The sequence below is a fragment of the Cyprinus carpio genome, chromosome B18 (genome assembly GCF_018340385.1).
Source record: "Cyprinus carpio isolate SPL01 chromosome B18, ASM1834038v1, whole genome shotgun sequence".
NCBI lineage: Eukaryota > Metazoa > Chordata > Actinopteri > Cypriniformes > Cyprinidae > Cyprinus > Cyprinus carpio.
The window spans coordinates 6,632,993-6,658,023 of NC_056614.1; the positions used below are offsets into that span (position 1 = coordinate 6,632,993).

At 41.5% G+C, this 25,031-nt stretch overlaps 1 protein-coding gene and 1 long non-coding RNA gene across 3 annotated transcripts in view; one reads left to right on the forward strand and one right to left on the reverse strand.

Moving 5' to 3' along the window:
- LOC109085543 (transmembrane protein 255B) overlaps positions 1 to 3,197 on the reverse strand; it is a 37,350-nt gene extending 34,153 nt beyond the window's left edge. Inside the window, exons 1-2 of one of the 2 annotated variants that reach the window (XM_042743831.1) lie at positions 3,024 to 3,197; positions 2,244 to 2,386 (exon numbers count right to left, since the gene is read on the reverse strand). In XM_042743831.1, coding sequence (XP_042599765.1) covers positions 2,244 to 2,386; positions 3,024 to 3,081 — 201 coding nt within the window. In that variant the 5' untranslated portion in view covers positions 3,082 to 3,197. The remainder of the gene's footprint in view (positions 1 to 2,243; positions 2,387 to 3,023) is intronic. The other variant, XM_042743830.1, reaches the window with a different exon arrangement.
- Positions 3,198 to 16,154: 12,957 nt separating this feature from the next.
- On the forward strand, positions 16,155 to 25,031 carry LOC122140421. The gene is made up of 3 exons (XR_006157090.1): positions 16,155 to 16,246; positions 17,081 to 17,220; positions 24,886 to 25,031. It is a non-coding gene; the product is annotated as an uncharacterized LOC122140421 (long non-coding RNA).

Sequence of the window (25,031 nt, forward strand, 5' to 3'; positions counted from 1 at the left end):
CATTATACTATAAGAAAATTTAAAGAATTCTGTCTGCCCCTTAGGTGCGTCGGCCCACTGGGAAAATGCCCACAATGCCCGATTACCAATCCAGCCCTGCCCATGACTGGCCCAACCTCCTTCTCTATGCTTTTCCCCCGATTCCCCTGATCCTACAGGTAATCAGACGAATCAGGGAACAAGAACGCAAGGTTTTCCTTGTGGCCCTGCTCTGGAGAAACCAGCATTGGTTATCAGAGCTGTCACACCTGCTCATAGCAGCCCCATGGCCAATTCCCCTGAGGTGGGATCTCCTCTTTCAGTAGTGCTGGTAGATGTGGCACCCCCGGCCCGAGCTGTGGGCTCTGCATCTTTGGTCACTCGACAGGAACCTGCAAGCCTGCTAGAGTGTGTTCTAAACAACATTTCTCAGGCTAGAGTTCCATCTACAAGGCGCCTTTACACCCTTAAGTGGTCAGTGTTCTCCGCCTGGTGTTTAACCCGCAGCGAGGACCCGTCCATCTGTGATGTATCGGTGATATTGTCCTTCCTGCAGGAGCTGTTGGATAAGGGGCACTCCCCATTCATGCTCAAGGTCTATGTAGCAGCTATAAAGGCTTCTCATGCCCCTATAGCAGGCCAGTCGGTGGGCAGAAACAACTTTGTTGTCCATTTTCTGAGGGGAGCTAGGAGGCTGAATCCACCCTTCCCATCACTGTAGCTACGTGGGACCTGCCCACTGTTCTGAGGGCCCTGGATCGTCCTCCCTTTGAGCTGCTGCAGTCTGTTGACCTTCGGTCCCTGTCGTTGAAAACAGTTCTGCTGCTAGCATTAGCATCAGTCAAATGAATGGGAGACTTACAGGTGCTCTCTGTGAGCCCTGTCTGCCTGGAGTTCGGGCATGGTGACTCTAAGGTTGTCCTGAAACTGAGGCATGGTTATATACCTAAGGTGCTCTCTACTCTATTAAGGGCAGAGGTCATTTCACTCTTTGCGCTTCCTCCCTCAGAAGAGGACCAGGAGTTGAATTTACTCTGCCCCGTCAGGGCACTGAAAGTTTACACTGAGCGTCCTGCCCCGTTTAGGCAGTCTGAACAGCTCTTTGTTTACTTAGGTGGCCACGCTAAAGGGCATCCGGTCACGAAGCAGAGACTTTCTAAGTGGATAATTGACGCTATTATGCTAGGCTACTCTTCCTTGGGCCTGCACTGCCCCATTGGAGTACAGGCCCATTAAACTAGAGGCGTCACCTCTTATCGGGCTTGGTCTAGTGGCATGTACATTGCAGAAATTTGTGCGGCAGCCAGTTGGGCCTCACCTTCCACATTTGCTAGGTTTTATAACCTGGACGTCCATGCCTTGCATGCAACAGCTTACACAGTACCGCTCTGAGCTTGGTTACAAATATAACCTCGGTGCCCTGAGATACAGCGACGAGTACTGCGTTGCTAGCCATGCTATGCAGCTGCACGACTCAGTTGTCGCTTTAGTCAAAGTAACATGAATCCTATGGCGAAGTGCCCGCTTATAAAGCCAGATGGTCCCGCCCATTCTGGCGGGCTTTGGCGGGCTTTGTGGCCATAGGTTCGTTCAGCACCGCTGCTGAGCCATTGGTTCATTTTTAAAGCATACTGCACGAACCAATGGCCATGCAGTTACACTGCGTTATTGAAAAAGGCTTCAGCTTAGGAGAAAAAAAAAAATACTTTTTCCCACAGCGTCTTAGCAGTCGCAGTTCTATCCCATATCTCAGGGAACCGATGTTACATTTATAACCGAGTACGATTCTGTTGCTAATACTGAGTGTGTGGTTTTCTCATGAAAATTTGTCTTGGAAAGATTTAGCTAGTCTTTGTCTATTTTGTTGAATTCTATTCTTGGAAAAGTTTGGTTGGTCTTTGTCTATTTTGGCCAGATTTAAGATTTGTCGAGTTTTAAATAAAGTCAGTGTTTTTGTTTTGGGTTGGTTTGTTTGGGGTGTTACTGTTCCTATCGGATTGTGTTTTGACTGAACATAAGTACATTTTCATCTCGCTGGATGGAATGGAATCTTCATTGAGATCAGAATAAACTCTAGTTCTCCAGGGTATGTACAAAAAGATCAAGAATGTCAGTGGGTCTTATAGTTAGAATACCAAAGAAAACAAATACAAACAAGCAACAAATACTGAACAAACAATTTAACATTTTCTATTCAAACATTTGTCCCCCAGTGTTTCTGCATTTATACCAAATACGAATCAAAATGAGATTATGACACTTACAACAATTCCTGACATGTATCCTGTGATGCTGACGCTCTCAGTGCGAGTGCTGGTGTAGATACCCATCACTACAATGAGCAAAGACAGACTTAACATGCCTGAAACCAGCCCCTGAGCCTTTCTTCTCCTCATCCTCACTGCATCTACCAGAGAGAGTTTAGGAGTTAAATACATTTAAATGATTGCAGATCAGTAACATAAATACAGTTTAAATCTGCTTAAATAAATTGTATAGGTTTCCCCTCTTGACTGACAAATCTCTGTTTACGTATGAAATTTTTTTATTTAAAATTAGAATTATGTCTCACTTTATCTAATTTATTAAGGTACATTTATTACACACTAAAACACATATCCATATGTTGAAGGTTGATGCACTATGAGGTTGTCAGACAAATAAAAACATTTTTCGAATGAAAAATAATTATTAATGACGGGTATATATGATTGTCTACTAATATTTAAAATACAACCAATCATGAAAAAAAAAATCGTTCTATTTTACCTGAGGTCCCACTCACTTTACCTGAGCTGAAGTCTCTCAATACACAGTCTATGTTTATCAAATTCAGTAATATAGCCTAATCGATAAAATAGTTTCGACTGGAAACACATTTTATTTTAGTGTAAAAATGACAAGTGCAGGTCAATGCAGACATTCTGTTTCATTCATTAACAATAATACGTATTATACAGAAAATACTTTCTATTTTTCAAAATTTAACCTTTTCTTTCTTACGCTAAATGGTCCATATTTTTGATATCTGATTCAACACTTACCTGCAGCAGCGTGTGTAGGACTGGCGTCGCGCCGGGTCGTTTCCTGTGCGTTTGTCATTTCTCTTCGTTAATGTTTAGAATCCAACCGGTCTCACTCGCGGTGTAAGTCCAGACTGTGCGCGCCAATGCGACTGCTAGAGCTTTTATACACGTGCCAGCGCCCTCCGGAGAATTCAGGGACGAAATATTAGAGTCTGAACAAAGTGATCAGTTCAACTGAAACTTGTCTTACCTGGTAGCGTTACGTGATATTATTTATAGAGTTTGAGGCAAAACGGACTGTTTTTTGACTATTTTGATGATGGTTTTGTTGTAATGCTTCTTCAGGAATTGTTGCAGATTATGCTTTTTTGTCACCTTGTAATACTGCAGTGAAGATTTCTAAGCGTATATTTATTAAATTTTTTCTGTAAAGACACAAACTTTAAAGTTTTGACTGTAAAATAAAGTAACACTTTATTTTAAGGTGTCATTGTTACATGTGTAACATGTACTCACTATTATAATAACAATTAATTATGTATAATTACATGCAAGTAACTCTAAACCAAACCATATAATTCTAATCTTAGCCATAGTAAGTACATGTAGTTAATTATTATAACTCAAAATTTATATTTAAACTGTACCAATGACTAAAGTGCCACCTAAAAAAGCTATAATGGCTCAGGAAAAAGATTATTGTAGTTAGTTTATTAAACACTAAAAGCCATAAGAGTTATTAATAAGCAAAACGGTGCTTCAGTTTTCTGTCTCTTATTTCAGTGTCAAGATTATAGAGCAATATGAGTCTCACTACACAAATGGGCAAATTATCACATGTTGATTTAGTCTCTGAACACTTGCCAGTTTCTTGAATGTAACGTGTTGCTGGGAAACTCAGCAAAGTGATGTTATAATACTGATTTGTATCAGTTTTTAGTCAAAGGAACATGCAAAAAATTATTTATGGGAGGAGGTTCAGATGTGTCTATTCTTTATTATAATATTATTTTTTTTTGTGACTAAAAACTATTTGAAAACTTGCCTGCTGTACAAGAGCAATATACCCTAGAGAGAAACAGAATACTTAAATGTATTTTTATGTATATGTATATTTATGTACTTTATGTACTCTAAGGTATGAACACATTTATCGAAAACGGTGGTATAAAATAACAACACTGAAGGTGTTGTACTGCTTCTGGCCTTTCTGTATTAAGTTTGCAGCATATGCTTTTCTATCTGAGATTCATTTAGAAGTCACATTCCTGCCAGGCTGTAAATTATTTCTGTTGTTCAACACGCTCCTCTATGGATAGCAGGTGGATCTAGTTAGGAGTGAAAAATGACTTTGTATTGTGATTAAAGCTTAGATTTTATACGTAATTTTAAACTCGGTCTGCTGTCTACTATATATCTCTTGCCATATTGCATATTTTATTAATCTCTTCTGTGTACTTCAGGGTGTTGAAACTCACAAAATGATACATGATATATTTGATAGGTGTGAGGAGCTTGGTGGGTGATGTTTTTCCTCCGCCTGCAGCTAGAATATCTGGAACTCTCAGTGATGGTCAGGATTGGTCAGTGTGAGTTCACTGACATAGGACTAAAAAGTGATGTTTTTCCTATTTCTGTGGATAAAAACTGATGAGACTGAGGATGCTTGTAACACTTTTTCACTTTAACATCTTTAACTCATTTTCCCCCATGTTCATCTGCTACATATTAAAGTGGTTGTGAAACCAACATTATCCTTGAACTGTATAAAGTAATGTTAAGTAATGCAAGTAATGAGTGCTGTTATTACAATATGTTCCAATACCAGGGTGAAATGTTGATATTTCTTTCTGGAAATTGGTCTTTGTCACGTAAATCATTTAAATGTGTCACCTCTAATTTCTAGGTGGGTAACCTGACTGTGTTACAACTCACATTGTATAACCTAATGTATATAAATAAGTTTTTTTTACAGTGCTGTTTGAATGTCCATTATGGAATATTATTTTTTTAAGCAAACAGCTTTCTGCTATAAAAACTTAGAATCCCGTCATATATTAACATCTAAATTAGGTGATTTGATTTTTTTTCCCCTGTATAAAACAGCCCTAGTAATACATGATGTGATATTTTATTTAAGCAATACAGCCATCAATATAGTCATTGTTAATCTGGGTTGTTAAACAGGCAGCAGATACAATCAAAGACATAATGGATCATGGCGCTATATGTAACAAAAATAATGATCAACTTTTGTGTCATACTTTATTTTTGGATTTTAGAATTTTTAGAAAATGTTGCAAAATTGCAATAAAGGCAAAATTTCACAGTAGTCATCATTAAGTATTTTAACAACACATGCTTTAACTTTTAAGCTAGGAGGCTGAAATTGTGCTCTGATATCCTTTGAAGTTTCACGGACCTGGAATTTCCCCCTGGGGGGCCCTGAAAATCAAAACTGCAGTGCCTTTGACTTTTATAAAAGTCTTTCCAGTAATCATAGATGTTGTTTGATGCCAAGGACCCCAAATATGATTATGCCGTTATGAGAAACCCCCTTTATAGAATATTAAGGAAAACTATACATTTCACGAGTAAAGACCCATTTAAAACATAAAAATGCTTAGAAAAAAGCAGGATATTTTAAGCATTTTGCCCACAAATATAAAAATTTGGCTTTTATATTATTACTGTATTGATACCAAAGCAAAGAATGAAACAATTTTCTGTAAATTATGCCCATTATTATAGTAATGGTGGATATGTAAAGCGCACTTGGCTATAGATTTTGTTTTTCTGACAAATTTTACTGATTAAACATAAGAATAATAACATATAATAATAATAATAAATAATAATAATAATAATAATAATAATATAAAATTGCCCAGAACCCCAGTTTGAAACCCCTTATAGTCTAAATTAGGTTTATCTTAGACTAAACCCACAGGCACAATCCAAAATTTCATTAGGCTGTGTCAAAAATAGTGGATCTATGAGGGTTAAACGTGGCATTCTTAAAACCAAATACTGGAAATTTGGAATGAAGACAATAGCATTATAGTACGTAATTGTGCATTTGGTCTTCTGAGACACATACTCATATCCTTCAAATTTGTCTAACAGATTTTTTTTCCTTTGAAAGCACCCCACCCTAATACCATACAGACACAAACCTGTACATTCAACTCCTGAACACTTACCAGGGGAGATGGATCCTCCCAAGCCTTACAAGGTCAAGGGCAAAATGCTAAAGTACTTGAAACCCTTCACAAACAGGCACCAAAGGTTCTCTATAGACAATGATCTGTCTTGATCATTTTCTTTCTATTGCTCTGTCTCGTTGTTGGTGTGAGATCCTCCTCAGTTCTGTGAACATCTTCCCCTCATAATCCTCTTCATAACATATTTCATGAGGGGAGGCACTTTAGTGAACAGAAAGCAATACATTAAACCCTCCTGCTTTAATCCAGCTGTAACTACTTTGTAGGTGGGATATCTATCTATCTATCTATCTATCTATCTATCTATCTATCTATCAAACAACTCTACTGTACATGGTGTAACTTTTCCATGTATTTTTTAAATGCATAAATGACCTGCTGCTCCCTGCCCCCTTTTCCAGAATACTGTGCCTTTACAGCTCCTGCTTTAGATTATCTGCCAAAAACATCTGTTTGGTTTTGATTATCACTCTATCACTCTGAAATCATGCGCTTTAAAGCCATATCGGTTCAAAATTCTGATATACAGTTTTCAAAGCACACACATCTGAAGCACAATCTGCCAAAAACGGAAGCGGGTGTCACACGGTATGTGAGGACTAAATTCTTTCATGTCTTATTGTGCTTTAAACTGTTAATTACACGCAAGTCCAATGTTAAAAAACACACAGAAGTTACAAAAACACAGTCGGTTTTGTCTGTGAAGGTAAACAGCTGGGAAAGAAATCGCATGCTTACAGTATATTAGAGCTGTGTATTAACCCAGCACATCAATATAATATCATTTTGATGTTGGATATGATGTCAAGACAGATTGTTGCATTTTGGTTAAGAATAAAAATCGGTTGATGTCAGTATTTGATGCCAATTTGACATTGGCTTAACGTTGGATTTTGGTTACACAACCTAAAAACAACAAATAATCAACATCAGCTGACGTCTGTATTGGACATCAAATTTAAAATTGACATTAGACGTTGAATAGACACTGAATTTTGATCACCCGACATCGCAACCGAAATTTAACCAAATATCAATGTCATATGACGTTGTGTACCTGCTGGGATGTGACAGCAGCATAATACACAGTACCTATACTGCTGTCTACGCTCTTAACATGACCCAAAACAATCAATAAAAGCAGAAAATCACTCACTGTTTTTTAATGATTTATTTATATCTGTATTCCCAGCACCATCAGTGGTGGACCCCCCTGAAGGGGTGAAGCAGGACAATGTCTGACTCCAGCGTTCTGGCTGAGGGACAACCAGTCCTAATACTACAAGTATATGACCAATTTTTAAATGCATTTAAAGGTATTAAACATGAGCTTGTAAGGATGAAGGAACCCCAGATACTTTGATCTCCTGAGAAACAGACAGTACAAACATACACAGGCATCTTCGAGACACCCCACAGAGTGGAGATGCAGATAACGCCTCTCTTACATATGTATCAGTTTCCTTCTCATCCCCTTACTTCCCTTTACCTAGCCTCCCTCCATTTGGTTCACTCAAAATGGTCAATAGTATAATGTGCTACATGAATGCAAGTAATATTTATAGTCATGTTTTGGTATCATTTGAATAGTCCTCAGGGTGAGTGGTACAATGGTCTCAATCTTACAAAGTAGACTAACAGATAATAATAGATAATAGAGATCCGAAGAGTTAAGAGATATTTTGCTTACTGTAATGGGAGTGCCCTTTCCCAGGGTCTTCCATCTAAATAACATTTTGTTCCCACTGAGGTATAAACCACCCAGGTCTGGAACCTGGCTTAATGCAAATTCCAATTGTTTTTACATGCCTCCATTTGGGGGAATGTTTTTATCTTGGTGTTGTATTAAAGGATTGCAGCAAAGGGTTGGGGAGATTCTGTAGCCAGAATGAAGCCCATAGCATGACGTGTGTCCACTATTTTTTGTATTTTTCTAAAGTCAGGTATGCATCTTACTTCTAGATTCATCTTTGAGAATTACATGTCTTGTATTGATTTGATATCTTTGAATTGGCTATGTAATTGCCATAATACATATTCACCTGAGTGACAATAAATTGTTACATTGGATCTTATTTTGACTTATTCTGAAATTATTTTCTCAAGTTGATTAAGTGAAGGTGTATGTTACCACAAATCTGCGTCTAGGGTTAGTACATACTAAATCTCAGGTTAGTTGGAGCATGGGGCACATCAGGTGAGATTATAGATTTCTGACTAACTGCCTTCACTTTAGTTAAGTTGTTATGCAGTTTCCATTAACTGTGGAGGGCTAGACAAAATCTATTGCAGTATTAGCATGTTTCGGGCATACTTCATAGTACTGGCCATAAACCTCTGCTTATTGTCTCAGATTTAATTAAGTGGTACATAGTTATATTAATTATCAGGGGCTAGGCAAATAGTACTAGCATAACCGCTGATTACTGTTTTGAGCTTTAACTAAGTTGTTTACATGGGTGACTGAAGGGGGCTAAACAGAACAACTATTTAAATTATGGGTAAGCATGGGGGACCTATTAAATAGTTAGTCAGAACCTCTGACTAATGATCAGACTAGAGGGTTTTGTGATTGTAGGGTACACGTATATCGGCCGGCGTGATACACCCTGAGCGACATAGATTCCTAAGGACAACGGACTAGTTTTCATACCCAGTTTCATTACCATAGGCTGATGCAATCAAAAGTTATTAGCTTTTTTGGAAATTTGATAATTAACAGTTAATGAATGGCTTATTAGTCTTGACCAATAGGTGCCGCTGTTACCAAATTCAATGTGGCATGGTCCGGGTGAGGTGATAAATGCCACATACAAAGTTTGGTTATCAATATGTCAACATATTTGCAGAGATACAGCCTCAGATGCAGTTTGGCACTGGTGCCTAAAATTTTTTAGCAGCGATGTACAAAAATGGTTTCACTTATCGGCACGAAATCCATAACGTTTTGTCACCACAGTCGGAAAGTTTCACTTATCGGCACAAAATCCATAACGCTTTGTCACCTGAGGAGGAGTTCGAAAAAGTAAATTTTCAACATAAATCAAAATGGCAGACAGGAGGTTCGGAATGTCTAAGTTGAAAATGGTATCTATGTTGTCGGCATGACCCAAGGAAAATGTTTGGAAATTTAATAATTAACAGTTAATAATGGTTTTATTACTCTTGACCAATAGGTGGCGCTGTTTACCAAATTGATGTGGCGTGATCAGTTTGAGGTGACAATGGCACATATATAGTTTGATGTAAATATGTCAAAGCGTTGCAGAGATACGGCCCTCAGATTCAGTTTGGCATCTTTCCATCAAATTCGTTGACGTGCTTAACGAGAACTGTTTTCTAATATCGACACAAAATCCATAACTTTTTGCCAGCATGGTCTGAAGATGATCCAAGTCAGATTTAGTGAAAATTGGGACTGACTGTCTAGGAGGAGTTCAAAAAGTAGGGTTTTCAACATAAATCACAAATGGTGGACAGGACAGGAAGTTCAGTCAATTATGGCAAAAATTGGTATCGATGTTCTAGGCATGATCCAAGGAATCTGTCAACATCAGTCCCATTACAATAGGCTAATGTAAGCAAAAGTTATTAGCATTTTTATAAATTTCATCATACTTTTGACCACAAGGTGGCGCTGAACCCATCATGTCAGGCATGGTTGTTAAAGATGCTTGCCAAGTTTCATAACGATACGTCAATGCGTTCGTAAATTATAGCATTTTATGACAAAATTCAAAATGGCCACGCCCCAAAATGGCTGACATGGGAAAATTGGGCCCAACCATTCAGAAGAAACAGTCGAGGGACAGATAAGGACAGGAGTTTGTAAGTGTTTTTGCCTCGTTTTCTCATTAGACTACTGCGTGATCATCATTGCTAGGGAAACTTTGCTTTAATTACTGTGTCTTATGCCTCGTTTTCTCATTAGACTACTGCTTGGTTTTGCGTTTTGCCTATCGCGGGACTGGACAGTTTTCGGTCTTCTAAATAGGGAGGCGTGACTATAGCCAGTAAGCCGGTAAACACTACTTAAAGAGCTGTTTTGTAAGCGCTTGTCAGTATAAGAAACAGTCCCGAGGGACAGATAAGGACAGCAGTTTGTAAGTTTTTTTTTGCCTCGTTTTTTCTCATTAGACTACTGCGTGATCATCATTGCTAGGGAAACTTTGCTTTAATTACTGTGTGTGCTTACCCCTGGTAAATACGTGTGAAGTGGCGTTTGGTTTTGCGTTTGCCTATAGCGGGAAACTGGACAGTTTTGGTCTGCTAAATAGGGAGGCGTGACCAGCTGACTTCAATCACAGGTACTCAGGCAAATATATAAGTGGGTAGGTGTCACCGCGGCAGCCGTGGGTCGTGGCAGACCCTCGTTTAGTGAAGCCTCCTATGTGTGAAGACCGAAACGACGGGTGGTAAAAAAAAGACCATCGACTCTACCTGCGCGACTCCACCGAGCAAGGACACTGACAGGGCACTTGAGTATTGCTTTCTTCCCCTTCAATTTTTGTACAGCTCATCCTCCAAATACTTATTTTGGTCACTTGTAGTCACTATGTGCTTTCAGATCTCTACTATCACTACCAACAGGCAGAGAGCACGCTATGTACGTCGAAGAAAGCTCGCCCTGCCCGACAAATCTAAAAAGCCTGTCCCTCTGACCTCTACTACAACGCTCTCTATTCCAAGTGGTTTCTGGAACTGCCAGTCTGCTGTTAACAAAGCATTGTCCGCTGAGGTTAACCAAAGCATTGTCAGCTTGTCATTCCAACCAGATGACCCCGACGGTAGTTGCTCGCATTTCAGCCTGTCTGAGTGTGACATTTCTAGCTGGATAAATGAGACCATCACCTTCAGCTCAACCTTACTAAGACTGAACTGCTGGTGGTTCCAGCTAACCCATCGTTTCATCACAACTTCTCTATACAGCCGGGGTTCGTCAACCATAACTCCTTCCAGGACAGCCAGAAACCTAGGAGTTGTGATGGATCATCAGTTAAGCTTCACAGACCATATTGCTACAACGACCCGCCCGTCCTGCCGATTTTGCCTTATACAACATTAGGAAGATTAGAGCCCTTCCTTTCAGAGCAAGCCACCCAACTTCCTTTTTCAAGCTCTTGTTCTCTCCAGACTTGACTATTGCAATGCTCTCCTGGGGAGGGGCCTTCCTGCATGTACTATCAAGCCTCTACAAACTGACTCCAGCGAATGCAGCAGCGAGGGTTTGTCTTCAATTGAGCCCAAAAAAACAGCTCATGGTTACTCCTCTCCCCTCATCAGGGTTACATCGCATCAAATTCAAGGTACTGATGCTTGCCTACAAGACGACCACTGGCACGCGGCGCCAACTTACCTAAACTCACCTAGTTCAATCTTATGCACCCTCCAGAAGTTTGCGCTCTGCAAGTGGAACGGCGCCTTGTGGTGCCATCCCAAAGAGGTTCAAATCACTCTCACTGACTTTTTCCTGGACTGCGCCCAGCTGGTGGAATGACCTCCCGATCTCAATTCGAACAGCTGAGTCTTTACTCATTTTCAAAAAAAAAAAAAAACATCTAAAGACTCATCTTTTTCGCCTGCACTTAACCAACTAATACTAGTACTTACCTTTTCTTTTTCTTGTCTATCATATTCAAAAAAAACAAAAAAAAAAAAAAAAAAACCCTGGCTATGTGTTCTGTACTAGACTAACTTGAGACTTCTCATTAGCACTTGTATACCCGTTGTTGTTTCTCCCTCGTTGATCTGATTTTTCTACTGTTTTCATTTGTAAGTCGCTTTTGGATAAAAGCGTCTGCTAAATGATTAAAATGTAAAAATGTAAATGTAAGTTATAAGCAAAAATATGCATTTTTCATATCTCCTGACCGCTAGGTGATACAGTCCCAAAACGCTCCAGGTAGTCTCAGGTCATGCTTGTTATAACACACACCAAGTTTGGTCTCAATATGCCGTTGTGGAGATATAGCTCAACAAATTCTTTTGCATGTTATTCAAGAACGGTTGGACAAATCAACTTGAATTCTATAATTTTTTTGCCAGCATAGTTCTGAAGATAAATCTGGTTCATTTTCATGACAATCTGTGGAACGGCCTAGGACGTGTTAGAAAAAGTAGTTTTTACGAATAAAATTAAACCTTGCGATTTTTGCGGGTTCCTTCAGCTCGGCATGATTTTAATTTTCTGTGCTTACGGTTCAAAAGTTATTAGCATAAAAACATGAGTGCAACTTTGGACAAGTGGTGGGTGCTAGAGAGTTTGAGTTAGAGCTCCAAATTTGCTATGGTGACTTTTTTCTCACTGTCCTCTATCAGTGTGCCAAATTTCACACAACTTTCCCACAAGCGGTTTCTATGGGCTGTCATAGACTTGTGGCAGAAGTAGAAGTAAGAAGAAAATCATGCTAACGGATACAATACGGTGCCTAAGCACCGTTCGGTGCTTGGCCCCCTAATAATGCCAACAAAAACAATAGGTGCCACGGTTTTGCACCTTCGGTTCTTTGCCCCTAATAAGCAATCTAACGTTTACAATAGGTGACTACGCACCTTCGGTGCTTGTCCCCTAATAAGGAAATCTATGTTACAATAGGTGACTACGCACCTTCAGTGCGTGTCCCCTAACTAGATAGTAAAAGTTTGTAGTAAGAAAGTTTAGTAAGTTGGCTTGAAAAAGCCAAATCTCGCCAGAAAGTAATGAGTATGTGAACCTACGAACACAAGCGTTAAAGGTTTGAGGGTTTGAAGTCAATAACAATTTAAATTTGTATGTAAATAGACAGATTAGATCGATAGATAATTAAGATAAGAAATAGTAAACTAGCATGGTTGCAGCATTGATGTTTTTTTTTTCGCAAAGTGACTATTAATGTTGCTAACATAATTAACAAGTTAACTATCAGGTCCTACTAGGGAGTTTATAGCATGATTAGCAAATGACTAGCATGTTTGCTAGCGTGGCTAGCACGTGACCTAACATGTCAATAAAATTATTAGGGTATGTTACTAGCAGGTTTAGCAATTGCCTAGCATGTTGCTAGCATGATTATCAAGTGACAGGCATGGCATTATCATGTTTTTTAGCATTACTTAACAGTGACTAGCACTGTTTGCTACCATGCATTATCATGTTTCTTACCATGGTTGTTAGCATGAATAACAAGTGGATCCGCATGTGGCTAACATGAATAGCAAGGGACTAAGTCCCAGGTCTTTAGTACAGCATGATGCAGCAGTTACTAGCATGTCGCTAGCATGATTCCGCATGATTAGCAAGTTGATTAGCATGTAGGCTAGCATGTTTCCACCATAATTAGCACTTGTACTAGACATGTTGCTAATCATGATTCCAGCAATTGACTTAGCATGTCATTAGGATAGATTAACCAAGTTTACTAACATGTCATTAGGCATGTTTTCTTAGCATGTTTGAATATCATGATTACGCAGTGCCGATAGCATGTGGCTATCATGATTAGCAAGTGACTAAAAGGTAATCGACATATAACATGACTAATCACGTTACCAGCATGTCATTACCAAGTTTTCTATAATGTTATTGGCATGTATTAACAAGTGACGATCATGTTTTTAGGCATGTACACTAGCAAGTGACTTGCAGTGTTGCTAGCATGTTTCCATCATGATTAGAATTTAATTGTTTTTGTATCAGAAAACAGGCAAGTGATAAAAAAAAAAAAAAAAAAAAAAAAAAAAAAGAAAAAAAAAAAAAAAAAAAAAAAAAAAAAAAAAGAAAAAAAAAAAAAAAAACAAAAAAAAAAAAAAAAAAAAAAAAAAAAAAAAAAAAAAAAAAAAAAAAAAAAAAGAAAAAAAAAAAAAAAAACAAAATAGCATGTCCGCTAGCATGTTTCCAGCCTTGATTTGATAAATCTCTGTTGCTTAACAGTCCCTAGACATGCGGACTCTTCGCGACATGATTGTTAAATGACTAGCATGTCATCTTAGCATGTTGTTAGTAGGACTCTAGTAAAGTGACTAGCATGTTGTCTTCATGATTAGCAGTGACGAAGCGATGGTTTGCTAGCATGACTAAGAGGCTGTGACTATCCTTCCGCTAGCCATCTACATATTAATTGACTAACATGTCCTCTTACATGTTTTGTTAGCATGATTAGCCAAGGGACTAGCAGGTTTGCCGAGCATGACTAGCAAGTGACCGCTAATGCTGTGGAACAGTGTGAGCATGATACATGTAACAGCAGGACACACCGGGGGCGCTAGGTGAGTCTCGTCACCGCCGTCCACATCTATCTCTTCATCATGCATCAAGGCACTAACATGTATCTGCGCCTCCCTCGTTGTGTCCTGAGACAGAAGGCGTCGGCCATCGCCACAGCACTCAGTCTACTCACGCTATCGCGCGTCTCGCTCTCCTTCACGCCACTCACGTGCTAGGCTTCCACTCTGCACCCTCATTGGCTGCGTCTGGTGGCCCTCTCACACACTGGCACCCCTGGGGCGACGCTCACTCACAGGTCATTCACACAATGTCTCCTACTCAGTGACTAGCGATGTATTCAGCGACTTGCATGTGCGTATTGGTTCCACTGGACAAGCCATTTACAGGAGGATAAGCTTTAACATGGTGTCGAGCATTAACAAGTGACTAGCATGTTGCTAGTCAGCGAGTAGCAAAGTGACTACCATGTTGCTAGCATGACTAGCAAGTGACTAGCAGGTTATTAGCATTATTACAATTGACTAGCATGTGTGCGAGCTACTTATCAAGTAACTGACATTTTTGTTAACATGATGAGCAAGTAAACTAACTACATATCTCTAGCATGTTTCTATTCTAATGCAGCGAAAACCAGCTAAAATAGTTTGATGTCCGTAAACAAACCAAACAGAATATACAAAGCCGCTAAGAAAGACTAGCGAAAATCTGGAATGGCCAAAACCACTTGAAAGTCCCTGTAAAAAGCGTGTTTCTAGCCTGATTAGCAAGTTACTAGCATGTTGTTAGCATGTTTCTATGCTACTATATCCAGCTTAAAACCAGTTGATTTTTAGTAAAAAACAGCTAAGACCAGCGTAACAGTGGCCAAAACCACTTAAAAACAAGCTTGGGATACCAGCCAAAGCAACCAATCAGCTTAGGCTGGTTTTAAGCTGTAGTGTAGATGTTTTAAGCTTTTGCTCTGGCGTAGACAGCTTAAATACAGCTTGGTTTCAGTAAATCTGTGGCTGGATAAAATGCCACTTACTGCATTGATCAAAATGACATGGTTTCCTCTCTGAATCGCACGAAGCAGTTTCAAAAAGGTGATAAGAGTTGTGCAATTTTTGTCTGGCATAGCCTATCATTTTTTAGTCTGTTTTACCACACTGACACCCCATAAAATTCACCAGATTTCGTTACAAAATAAAACACTTCGAGGAATTTAGTTCACGACCCCCAAAAAAATGAAAATTCACTCATTATTTATTCACCTCCCTGTCGTAACTCCCTTTTTACCTCACATCCAAACGTAAGAAAGACATGTTTACAACCTATATGCGATTTTCTTTTACGTTTCACAGACGCGAGGGTAGGCTAAATGATGAGAATTTTAAATTTAACGTGATAACAGGAACGGTAATAAACACAGTACATGAAACTGTATCGGCGAAGGGATGGTCTGTTTTCATTCGGTGTTGCTATGACAACAGACAGTGCTCTGGAGGATAGCTGCATGTGACACGCTCCAAATCAAAGTTGATAACATGCCAACAGACATGTTTCAGTGCACTGCGTTTCAACTAACTCTAGACGTCAACACATCAACTGTTACTAATTAATAAATTTCCGAAAAGTGTTTAGTATCGTAATGCGAAAGGCGCAGTCAGCAGTGTCGAGCGCCGCCGATGATGATGAAGTGGTGCGGCTATCCGCGCGCTCTGGAGAAGATTACTAGCATCAACTGCAACGAAAAACGGACTAACAGCTGTCCCAGTGCAGTGCTCAGACAGGACATCCTTCACCAAATCGACAGACAGGAGCCTCTCAAAAAGGTAATTTGGCTAATGAAGTCGGCTGGAAACGGAAAAGTTATTCAGGTCCCAAAATGGTTCATTTATGAACTTTTAGCCTTGATGGCACAGATTACTGAAAGACACTTAAAGAAACATTTGACGGGAAAACTCAGTACTACTTTAATTCTGTGCGCTAAAGAAAATGGACGGTTCAAAACTCGTAAGCTTTTCTTTCTGTAGTGTTGATAACACACTAAAGATATTTTAAGGGTGGTTTAAAGCTGCTTTTTGTCCATGTAATGACAGTCAATATACTTTGTCCATGTTAAAAAGTGGCTTCAAACCTATTCAATGTGAATAAGATCCACTCGGGGCCGTGTGGGTATTTCTGTATTTATATTTTGTTTGTTTGGTTGGTAAGTTTTTTTTTTTTTTTTTGTTTATAGCAGCTATATAGAAAATAGTCCTGCAACTGCAAATATGATGAGCCGAAAATATGACACAAACGCCAAATACAAATAGTACTAATCCGCAGGATGTGGCCTTTTACATTTTTCAAACGTTAATTGAACGTTTATTTGACTTTTAAAATAGGGAAGTTTCTTACAGAAAGTGTAAAGTGGAAGTAATGACTTCTGAAACATCATGATTGTTTAGGGTCACATGATCTGCGGAACCAATGGGATTCATCTAAATATTTACCCCCCCACACCCCCCCGCCCCCCCCTCCTTTGAGGTGAAAGCTGGATCATGTGCATTGACAGATTTAATGAAACCTCCCTCTTAATTAATGTTCTATTAAAATTTCTACTGCATGCATCTCCTTCTCACCTCACTGTCTCTGTCTGTCCCTCTCATCTCTCCCCCCTGTAGATAATGCTGGGGCCTTCAGACACTGTTATCCCCAGCCTTCAGCCTCTGTTAATGGCTATACGAGATGAGCGTTACACACACGGCACAAGAATTTCACATCTGGAGTCTGTTCTCTCAAGCAAAAAGATATAGTTGAGCTGGTGAGGCACCGATCCCACTTTTACTGTATTATCCTAGTTTTGTGATTGGCCGTTATGGAAAGCATTTAGTCTCAGGATGCTTGTTCCAGCACAAAAGAGAGAGAAGGGGTACACCAGGGCAGCCAAGTCTGCTGCAATACAACCCAAACCTTCCTGTGCAAACAAAAAAAATGATTGTTCAGTCACATCATTCACAGTAAGATATGTGTCCTTTATTTCAGCAGTGAATGGTAATGAGGCATAACTGTTAACATTTTATCTTAACACCAGATCAGTTTAGCTTTGGAAAGATTTCTGCATTACACAACAAGTTTCAGTTTTCCAGATGTTTTTTTTTTTTTTTATTTTCTGTCCTCTCGGCATTTTGTTGCAAAACATATTTGGCTTTACATGTTAATGCACCTTCTTTCCTCTTTCCTAAACTTCTCCCTTTCCATAATTCACATGTCTTTTTGTTCTGTGCATTTCCACATCATTTTACATAACTAAGAACAATCTGTCTTTAAAACATTAATCTGTATTCTTTTAGGGTCACACTTCTTGATACTTTTTATTCAGGGTCAAAAGAAATTTACTTTCCCATTAAAGGGACAATATTTGCATACTGGACATTGATTTCTTGATTAAAGGTTTTTCAACTGTATTTACCGCAAACCCTCTGAGGCTAATGGCGAGTTTGTCAAAACCCATGAAGACCTAAGAGTTTTACTCAGCTACTGCCAAAATTTTGATTATTTTTCCAGCACTATAAGACTTGTAACTTCTGTAGGAACTTGAGAGAAACCTGAGAGATGACATCACATTATAAACAATATTTTATTTTGTTTAAACTGATATATACATTATGTAGGCCTATCAGCAAACGTTGAAGCCAACTGCAGGCATTGTCTTACCATTTTTCAGCCTTGTTTTGAGCCAATGGGGTCTTTGAATGGCCAGGTTCTCAATCTGAAAAATAGCCTATCAGGTAACAGATTAACACGTGCTCCTGTCCTGTAGATTTTTAATGTGGAACTTGAAGACTTAGTTTAAATTGTTCAGGTGTTGGATTATAGTTCCAGGACAGTGGCCCTCAGATTTTAATTTCAACAGTAGATGTAGATATATGTAAATACATAACTTGAGTTTGTTATGATGATATGAATTGCTAAGATTTGATTAATTCAAATTGATATAATTTGAAGTAGATGTAGATATTTGTTAATATCAAATTCATACAAATAGCACACTTAAACTTCATGCCATGGAAGCACCAATTTTTGGTTCCACAAAGAACCATTTCAGTCAAAGGTTCTTTAAAGAACCATCTCTTTCTTACCTTTTTTATAATCTGAAGAACTTTCTTTTGCCACAAAGAACCTTTTTGTGCAACAGAGGTTCTTCAGATGTTAAAGGTTCTTTATGGAACCGTTTAGACGAAAAGGTTCTTCTATGGCATCGTGAAGCAGACCTTTATTTTTAAGAGTGTACATGAAAAAATCCATCAAATCACAACTTCTGAGCTGATGGAGAAGTATATTTTAGAAGTATACTTTCAGGTTTAAAACCAACAAATCAACCATGGATCACCTCTTAAATGTATAGAAATGGGCCAAGAAATCTATTGAAATATTTGAGTTTATTTTTGCAAAATTTTGGTGTAATTTAGTATAATTAATTTGTGTGGAATTTTTCAGGTTTCTGTTTCCAAAATTTGAGTGCAATTTAGCAAAATTATGCTGTAATAGCATGCTGAAATCTTATGGTCTAACTGCCAGCTGGGACAGCTGGCCAATTGACGGCGCGAAGCATGCAAATACTGACAGGTCACCGGGCAGTATAAAATGCATGGGTCCGGACTGCAGCCCTGCCTTCCAAGCCGTGCAATTCACGGCCCACCAGGCGGACAAAGGCCTATGCTGCTGCAGGGGATGCAGTTTCTGCTCTTCACGCTATGGCTATACTCCAGGTGTTTCCTGCGAAACTGCTTCAAATCCCTCGACGGTGGCGCAGTCGGCGCTGACGTCATCAGGGATCTGCTCGCGGCAACTGATCTCTCACCGCTGATGGCTACTAAGCTATCGGCTGTTCCATGGGGTTCATGGTCGTCCTTTAAAACAGGCACCTGTGGCTTCCCCCAGCTGACCTGAAGGACGCTGACCGCAAACGCTTTTAAACACTCCAGTCACTCCCTCCGGCCTCTTTGGTGAGCTGTGGAATCGGTCACGGATCGTTTTATCTTCCGAGACACAGAAGCGCGCCAAGGCGATGAGCCACGTGATGCCCCGTCGCTCACTAAGTCCAATCCAGTCACCATCTGCGAGGTCCCGCTCTCTTCTTCTGCACCTCGCCATGCTCAGGAACCCGGGCTAGACAGCCCGCCGTGGCCCCCACCCCAAACCGGACGCTTGTTTCGGCCGAAGCAAGCAGTGGTCAGGGCCTGGAAGGAAACTTCAGGGTCAGAGGAGGAGCCCGCACCGCGAGAGAGCAGCATGCCATCCCCGACTACCAATCCGTCTTCCTGACGGACCGTTAATGAGGATGAAGAGAGAGCTCGCTGGAGGCCCCGCCCCCAAGCGCCATGTTCAAGAGCATCATGATCCCCATGTTCCTATGGGCGACGATTGCTATGTTGGTTTAAATTGCTGTTTGTGTGAATTACACAATAAAACATTTATCCATCCACAAAAAGAGCTTTTTCTTCCTCTTGCACCCAACACTGTGTCACTCGCCCTGTCTCAGAGCAGTGCATAGCCACAACCCATGATTATAATGGCCTCGTTCGAGGGGGCGAAGAGTGCCAACACCACACAATGCCCGCCATGATTCTAGCCACGCAGGGACAGGGCTCCGGTCAAAACACACCATCAGTGGTTACGGTGGCCCATAGAGCAGGGATAGGCAACTTCGGTCCTGAGGGCCACTGTCCTGCAGAGTTTAGCTCCAACCCTAATTAAACACACCTGAACAAGGCAATCAGTTTTTTCGGGATTACTAGAATAGATACAGGCAGGTGATTTTTATGAGGGCTGAAGCTAAACTCTGCAGGATAGTGGCCCTGCAGGACCGGAGGTGGCCTATCCCTGCCATAGAGCTAACGCGTCCGCTGTGTCACTTCATGGACACGTGGAGCGCTATCCCGGGCGTTTCACCGTGGATACTGGGAATAATTCAGCACGGATATTCTCTTCAGTTCAAACGCAGACCTCCCCGCTTCAATGGCGTGGTCCCGTCACTGACTTTGCCCAAAAACCTTCCCATTGTGAGATAGGAAGTTCTCAGTCTGCTCAAGAAAGGAGCGATAGAGCGCATCCCTCCGAGCGAGGAGGAAAGCGCTTCTACAGCCACTACTTTGGTGGTGCCAAAGAAAGATGGTGGACTCTGCCGATTCTAGGACCTGAGACCCATCAACCGAGCGGATCCAGATCGAGCGGAATGCGCATCTTGAATTATATGGACGATTGGCTGATTTTAGCCCACTCAAGAGATGTGCTAATCAGCCACGGGTGGAAACACTGCTTCGCCATTTTGGATACGCTGGGACTGCGTGTGAATATGCAGAAGAGCGTGTTTTTACCGAGCCGGACTATAACATATCTGGGAGTATTGTTTTGGACTCGATGGTCGATGCAAGCTCATCTCTCTCAAGAGCGCATAGAGGCAATTTCATCGACTCTGCGTCGTTTCAGACCGGGCAGGTCGGTTTCACTGAGGGAATTTCAGAGGCTTCTGGGACTGATGGCGGCGGCTATCTTCAGTGTGCCATCTGGGTCTGCTGCATATGCAGCGCCGCTACAGTTTTGGCTGAAGACCCGAGTTCCGCCCGAGGGGCGTGGTATTCAGGCCACAAGCACCCATTACGGTCACTCATAGTTGCGTCAGCACTCTGAGACCGTGGAGCAGCCCGGATATGTTCAGCCCCATGGAGTTCCCTTGGGTATAGTGATGGCAGCGCACCAGTGGTCTCGACGGACGCATCAACTGCAGGCTTGGGAGAAGTATGCCTGGGCGTACCTGCCTCAGTGCCGGTGGTTGGAGTCGACAGAAAGGTGGCACATAAACCGTTTGGAATTGGAAGCGGTGTCCTTAGCCCTACAAGCCTTTCACGGTCGAATTGGAGTGGCAACATTTACTGATTCAAACCGACAACACGTCTGTGGTCTCGTACATAAATCGCCAGGGCGGCGTGCGTTCCAGAGCTCTATTCAAACAGGCAGCGAGTCTCCTGTTGTGGGCGGACCGATACTTTCTCTCCATAAGAGCGGCGCACATCCCCGGTATCCCTGAACCGTGGAGCGGACATGCTTTCCAGGAACGGGATTCCTCAAGGAGAGTGGAGGCTTCACCCACGATCAGTTCAAATGATTTGGGATCAAGTTCAGGGGAGCGGCGAAGTGGATTTGTTTGCCACAATCGAGAACACGCACTGTCAGGCGTTCTTCTCGCTATCCCTCACTCCCCGCTGGGAAAGGGGGAAAAGGGGGGAAAGGGGCCAGGGAGATGATGCTCTGACATCGCGTTGGCCGGGAAGCAGACTTTACGCGTTCCCTCTGGTGAAGATTTCTGCCTATGGTGTTGTGCAAAATCAGAAGGACGGAGAGCGTCAGTTATACCTCGTGGCCCCGAACTGGCCGAATCGCCCCTGGTTTCGCGGACCTGAGAGAGTTAGTGGTGTCTCCCCCATGGCAAATTCCCCTCAGAAAGGACCTGCTGTCTCAGGCGAACGGCACGATATGGCACCCCAGCCCCGAGCTGTGGAAACCTTCATGTGGTGGCCGCTACGGGGACCCTAAATGAAGCGGGGACGCTCTGCATTCACGAGTGCTGAGCACACTTACTGAGGCGGCGCCGTAGCCTTCTACCAGGCGGCTCTACGCTCTGAGTGGGAGTTTTCACAAAATGGTGCCAGGACATTGGTATTGACCAGGGGACCTGTTCCGTGTCGGATGGTTTTGCGCTTTCTACAGCACAGATTGGATTGCGGGAGTTTGCCATCAACGCTGAAGGTGTATGTGGCCGCTATTGCTTGCTGCTTTTCATTCCCCCCGGTTGACGGGCAATCGATCGGTAAGCACGCTCTAGTTATCAGTTTTCTCAGGGGAGCAAGGTGATTGAGTCCTTCATGGCCGCCCTCCGTACCGACGTGGGATCTAGCTCGAGTTTTGAGGGCACTATCTCTACCACCGTTCAAGCCCTTAGCTTTCGATTGGGGTTAAGGAGCTTTCCCTGAAGACGGGCCTTGCTTCTTGCTCTCCCGCCTCGCCCGAAGCGCATTGGAGACTTACATGCGTTTTCGGTGAATGACGATTGCATCTGTTTCGGACTGGTGACTGTAATGTCAATCTCCGGCCGAGACCATGTTACGTGCCGAAGTCACTCAATACACCATTTAGAGCACAGTTTGTTTCCCTGCCTGCCTTATCTGCTGAGCCGCCAGCCTCGCGTGACGCTGATGCCTCAGAGCACTGTCTGCCCTGTTAGAGCTTTGCGGAGATATGTGGATCGCTCTGCCGCCTTTCGTCAGTCGGACCAGCTGTTTGTGTGCTTTGGTGGATGTAATAAGGGACATGCTTGTTTCAAAACAGAGACTTTCTCACTGGATTTGTTGGACGCTATTACGTTGGCTTACGAATGCCAGGGGAAAATTGTCCCCCTCAACATCAAAGCTCATTCTGGTGAGGGCAATTGCTGCCTTTCCTCATGGACCTGGGCTAGAGGTATGTCCTATCCAGGATTTATGTCTTGCTGCTGGCTAGTCTTCCCAGAACAACATTCGCCAGGTTTTACAAGCTGGATGTTCCCCTCTGTAGCGTCACATGTACTTCGGTGAGTTAAGTTTCATTCATATGTTGTGAACTGTTATAACAAACAGCTATACCAGTCCTATACAGTAGTAAACCATAGCTGCTAACTCTGTGTTATGGTTTATAAGATTATGCAGTTGTCACCGGCAAACGCTGTCGACTCTATTTGTATAACTTCTCATGCTTGAGTGCTCATTGTGTTGTAGACTATTCAGTGCAGCCTTCGTGTTCATTGCATGAAGATATGCAAATTTTGTTAGGGTCGGAGCAGATGTTTCATATGGTCTAGTTCTGCCTTATCAGATGCGAGTACTCTTAGTGACTCGGCTATTGGCTAGAACTGTCTTGCTTATGTGTGGGTGTGATTGCGACCACCCCGTTCAGGGCTTATCTTCACTGCTCTCACGGCGGGATTTTAATACGGTTCCCATATACATCTTAGCTAACGTAATGTTGAGGTTACCCCCTTGATAGTGGAACGTGCCTCCGGTTTACTAAATCGTAACCCTCGTTTCCCTGAGAGGCGGGAACGATACATTACGGTTAGCCGCTGTGGTTGCTGTTTGATCAGCTGTGCTAGCCTTCCAGTCGGGATTCTGACATAATTTCCCCGCGCCCATCGCATTTTATACTGCCCACTGACCTGTCAGTATTTGCATGCTTCGCGTCAATTGGGCCAGCTGTCCCCAGCTTGGCATTAGCCCATAAGATTTCAGCGAAAGTGGAGAAGGGAGGAGTTTCCATATACATCTTAGAAGATGTAATGTCTCGTTCCCCGCCTCTCAGGGAAACCGAGGTTACGATAGTAACCGGAGGCGTTTTTTCTAAACCACTCTGTATAACCGTTGAAAAGGCCCCTCTTCAGTCCAACAGGCGCATGCGTTCTGCTGGTTATATGTTTATGGCTGGCTACTGCCACTACTTTTTATTATCCTGTGGTCCATACCCATTTTTATTCCCTTCCAGGGGCAACATGTTCACACATCAGCTCATATAAATCGGAAAAATCTGTCCAATTAAAGGGTGAGATTTACTTCCAGAACAGCTTTGATGCTGTGAAAATCACTGCCACATGCCACTGACCTGCAGACAATGAATGTAAGGAAAACAATATGGTGGATAAGCATGCAATTGAAGTTCTGCACTTAAATGCTTTTAGGACAATCCTAACATATAAATCTGGCACATACACAGATTTATATGTGCCGGTCAGATGGTTATAACAGTTAGTGCCTGGGAGTTCTATAAGGGGTCCTTGATCATTTTTAAGATGTTGATGCCGATTCTGGGAGTTGTTTTTTTTTTTTTTTTTTTTTGCTGTAGATCATCACTAATCTATGGAATGGCATTTGAGGGGAGCTTTAGATAGACTACAATAGATACCTGCATGTAATTATTACTCTTCTCACATTTAGACAGCGATTACACACAGCTGCTTTGTCAAGAACTACAGCTTTGATCTCTGTGTATTTATGATTCCTTAGAGCCGGTTGAGTGGATGTCTTCCTAATTTGCTTAGCAGTGACGGTGAGTGCACAAATCAGCTATGACTATGATGGAAAAAATTGTGCTATTATGTGGTCTTTTCTGTTGTTGCATTAGAAACAGATGTTTTTTTATTAAAAAAGTATGAAATAAAGTTGCACTGAATGAAACAAATTTGTACACTTTTCTGTAGAAAAAGTGAGTGTTTGTCTGCATGTGCAAAACTCACCACCACAAAGTGTTGTGGTGGTTGTCAGCACATTGTTGTAAATGTAAATGAAGGAGACTGTGTGGAAAATAATAGTAATTGTAAAATCCATGATTGTAAATTCACCGCATCAGATGCATTTCACCAACCCAGCTGTATAATTTAATGCACATGTGTTTGTTCTGACAGTGTCTTCTTTTAGAGAAGAGGGGGAGGACAGTTTATCCCTTGAAATCACTGGAGCTACTTGATTGCAAAATAACTGAAGGGTCTCTGGAAAGACTGGGCAATGCTGCAGGCATCAGCTACCTCACCACTCTCTGCCTGGACTACAC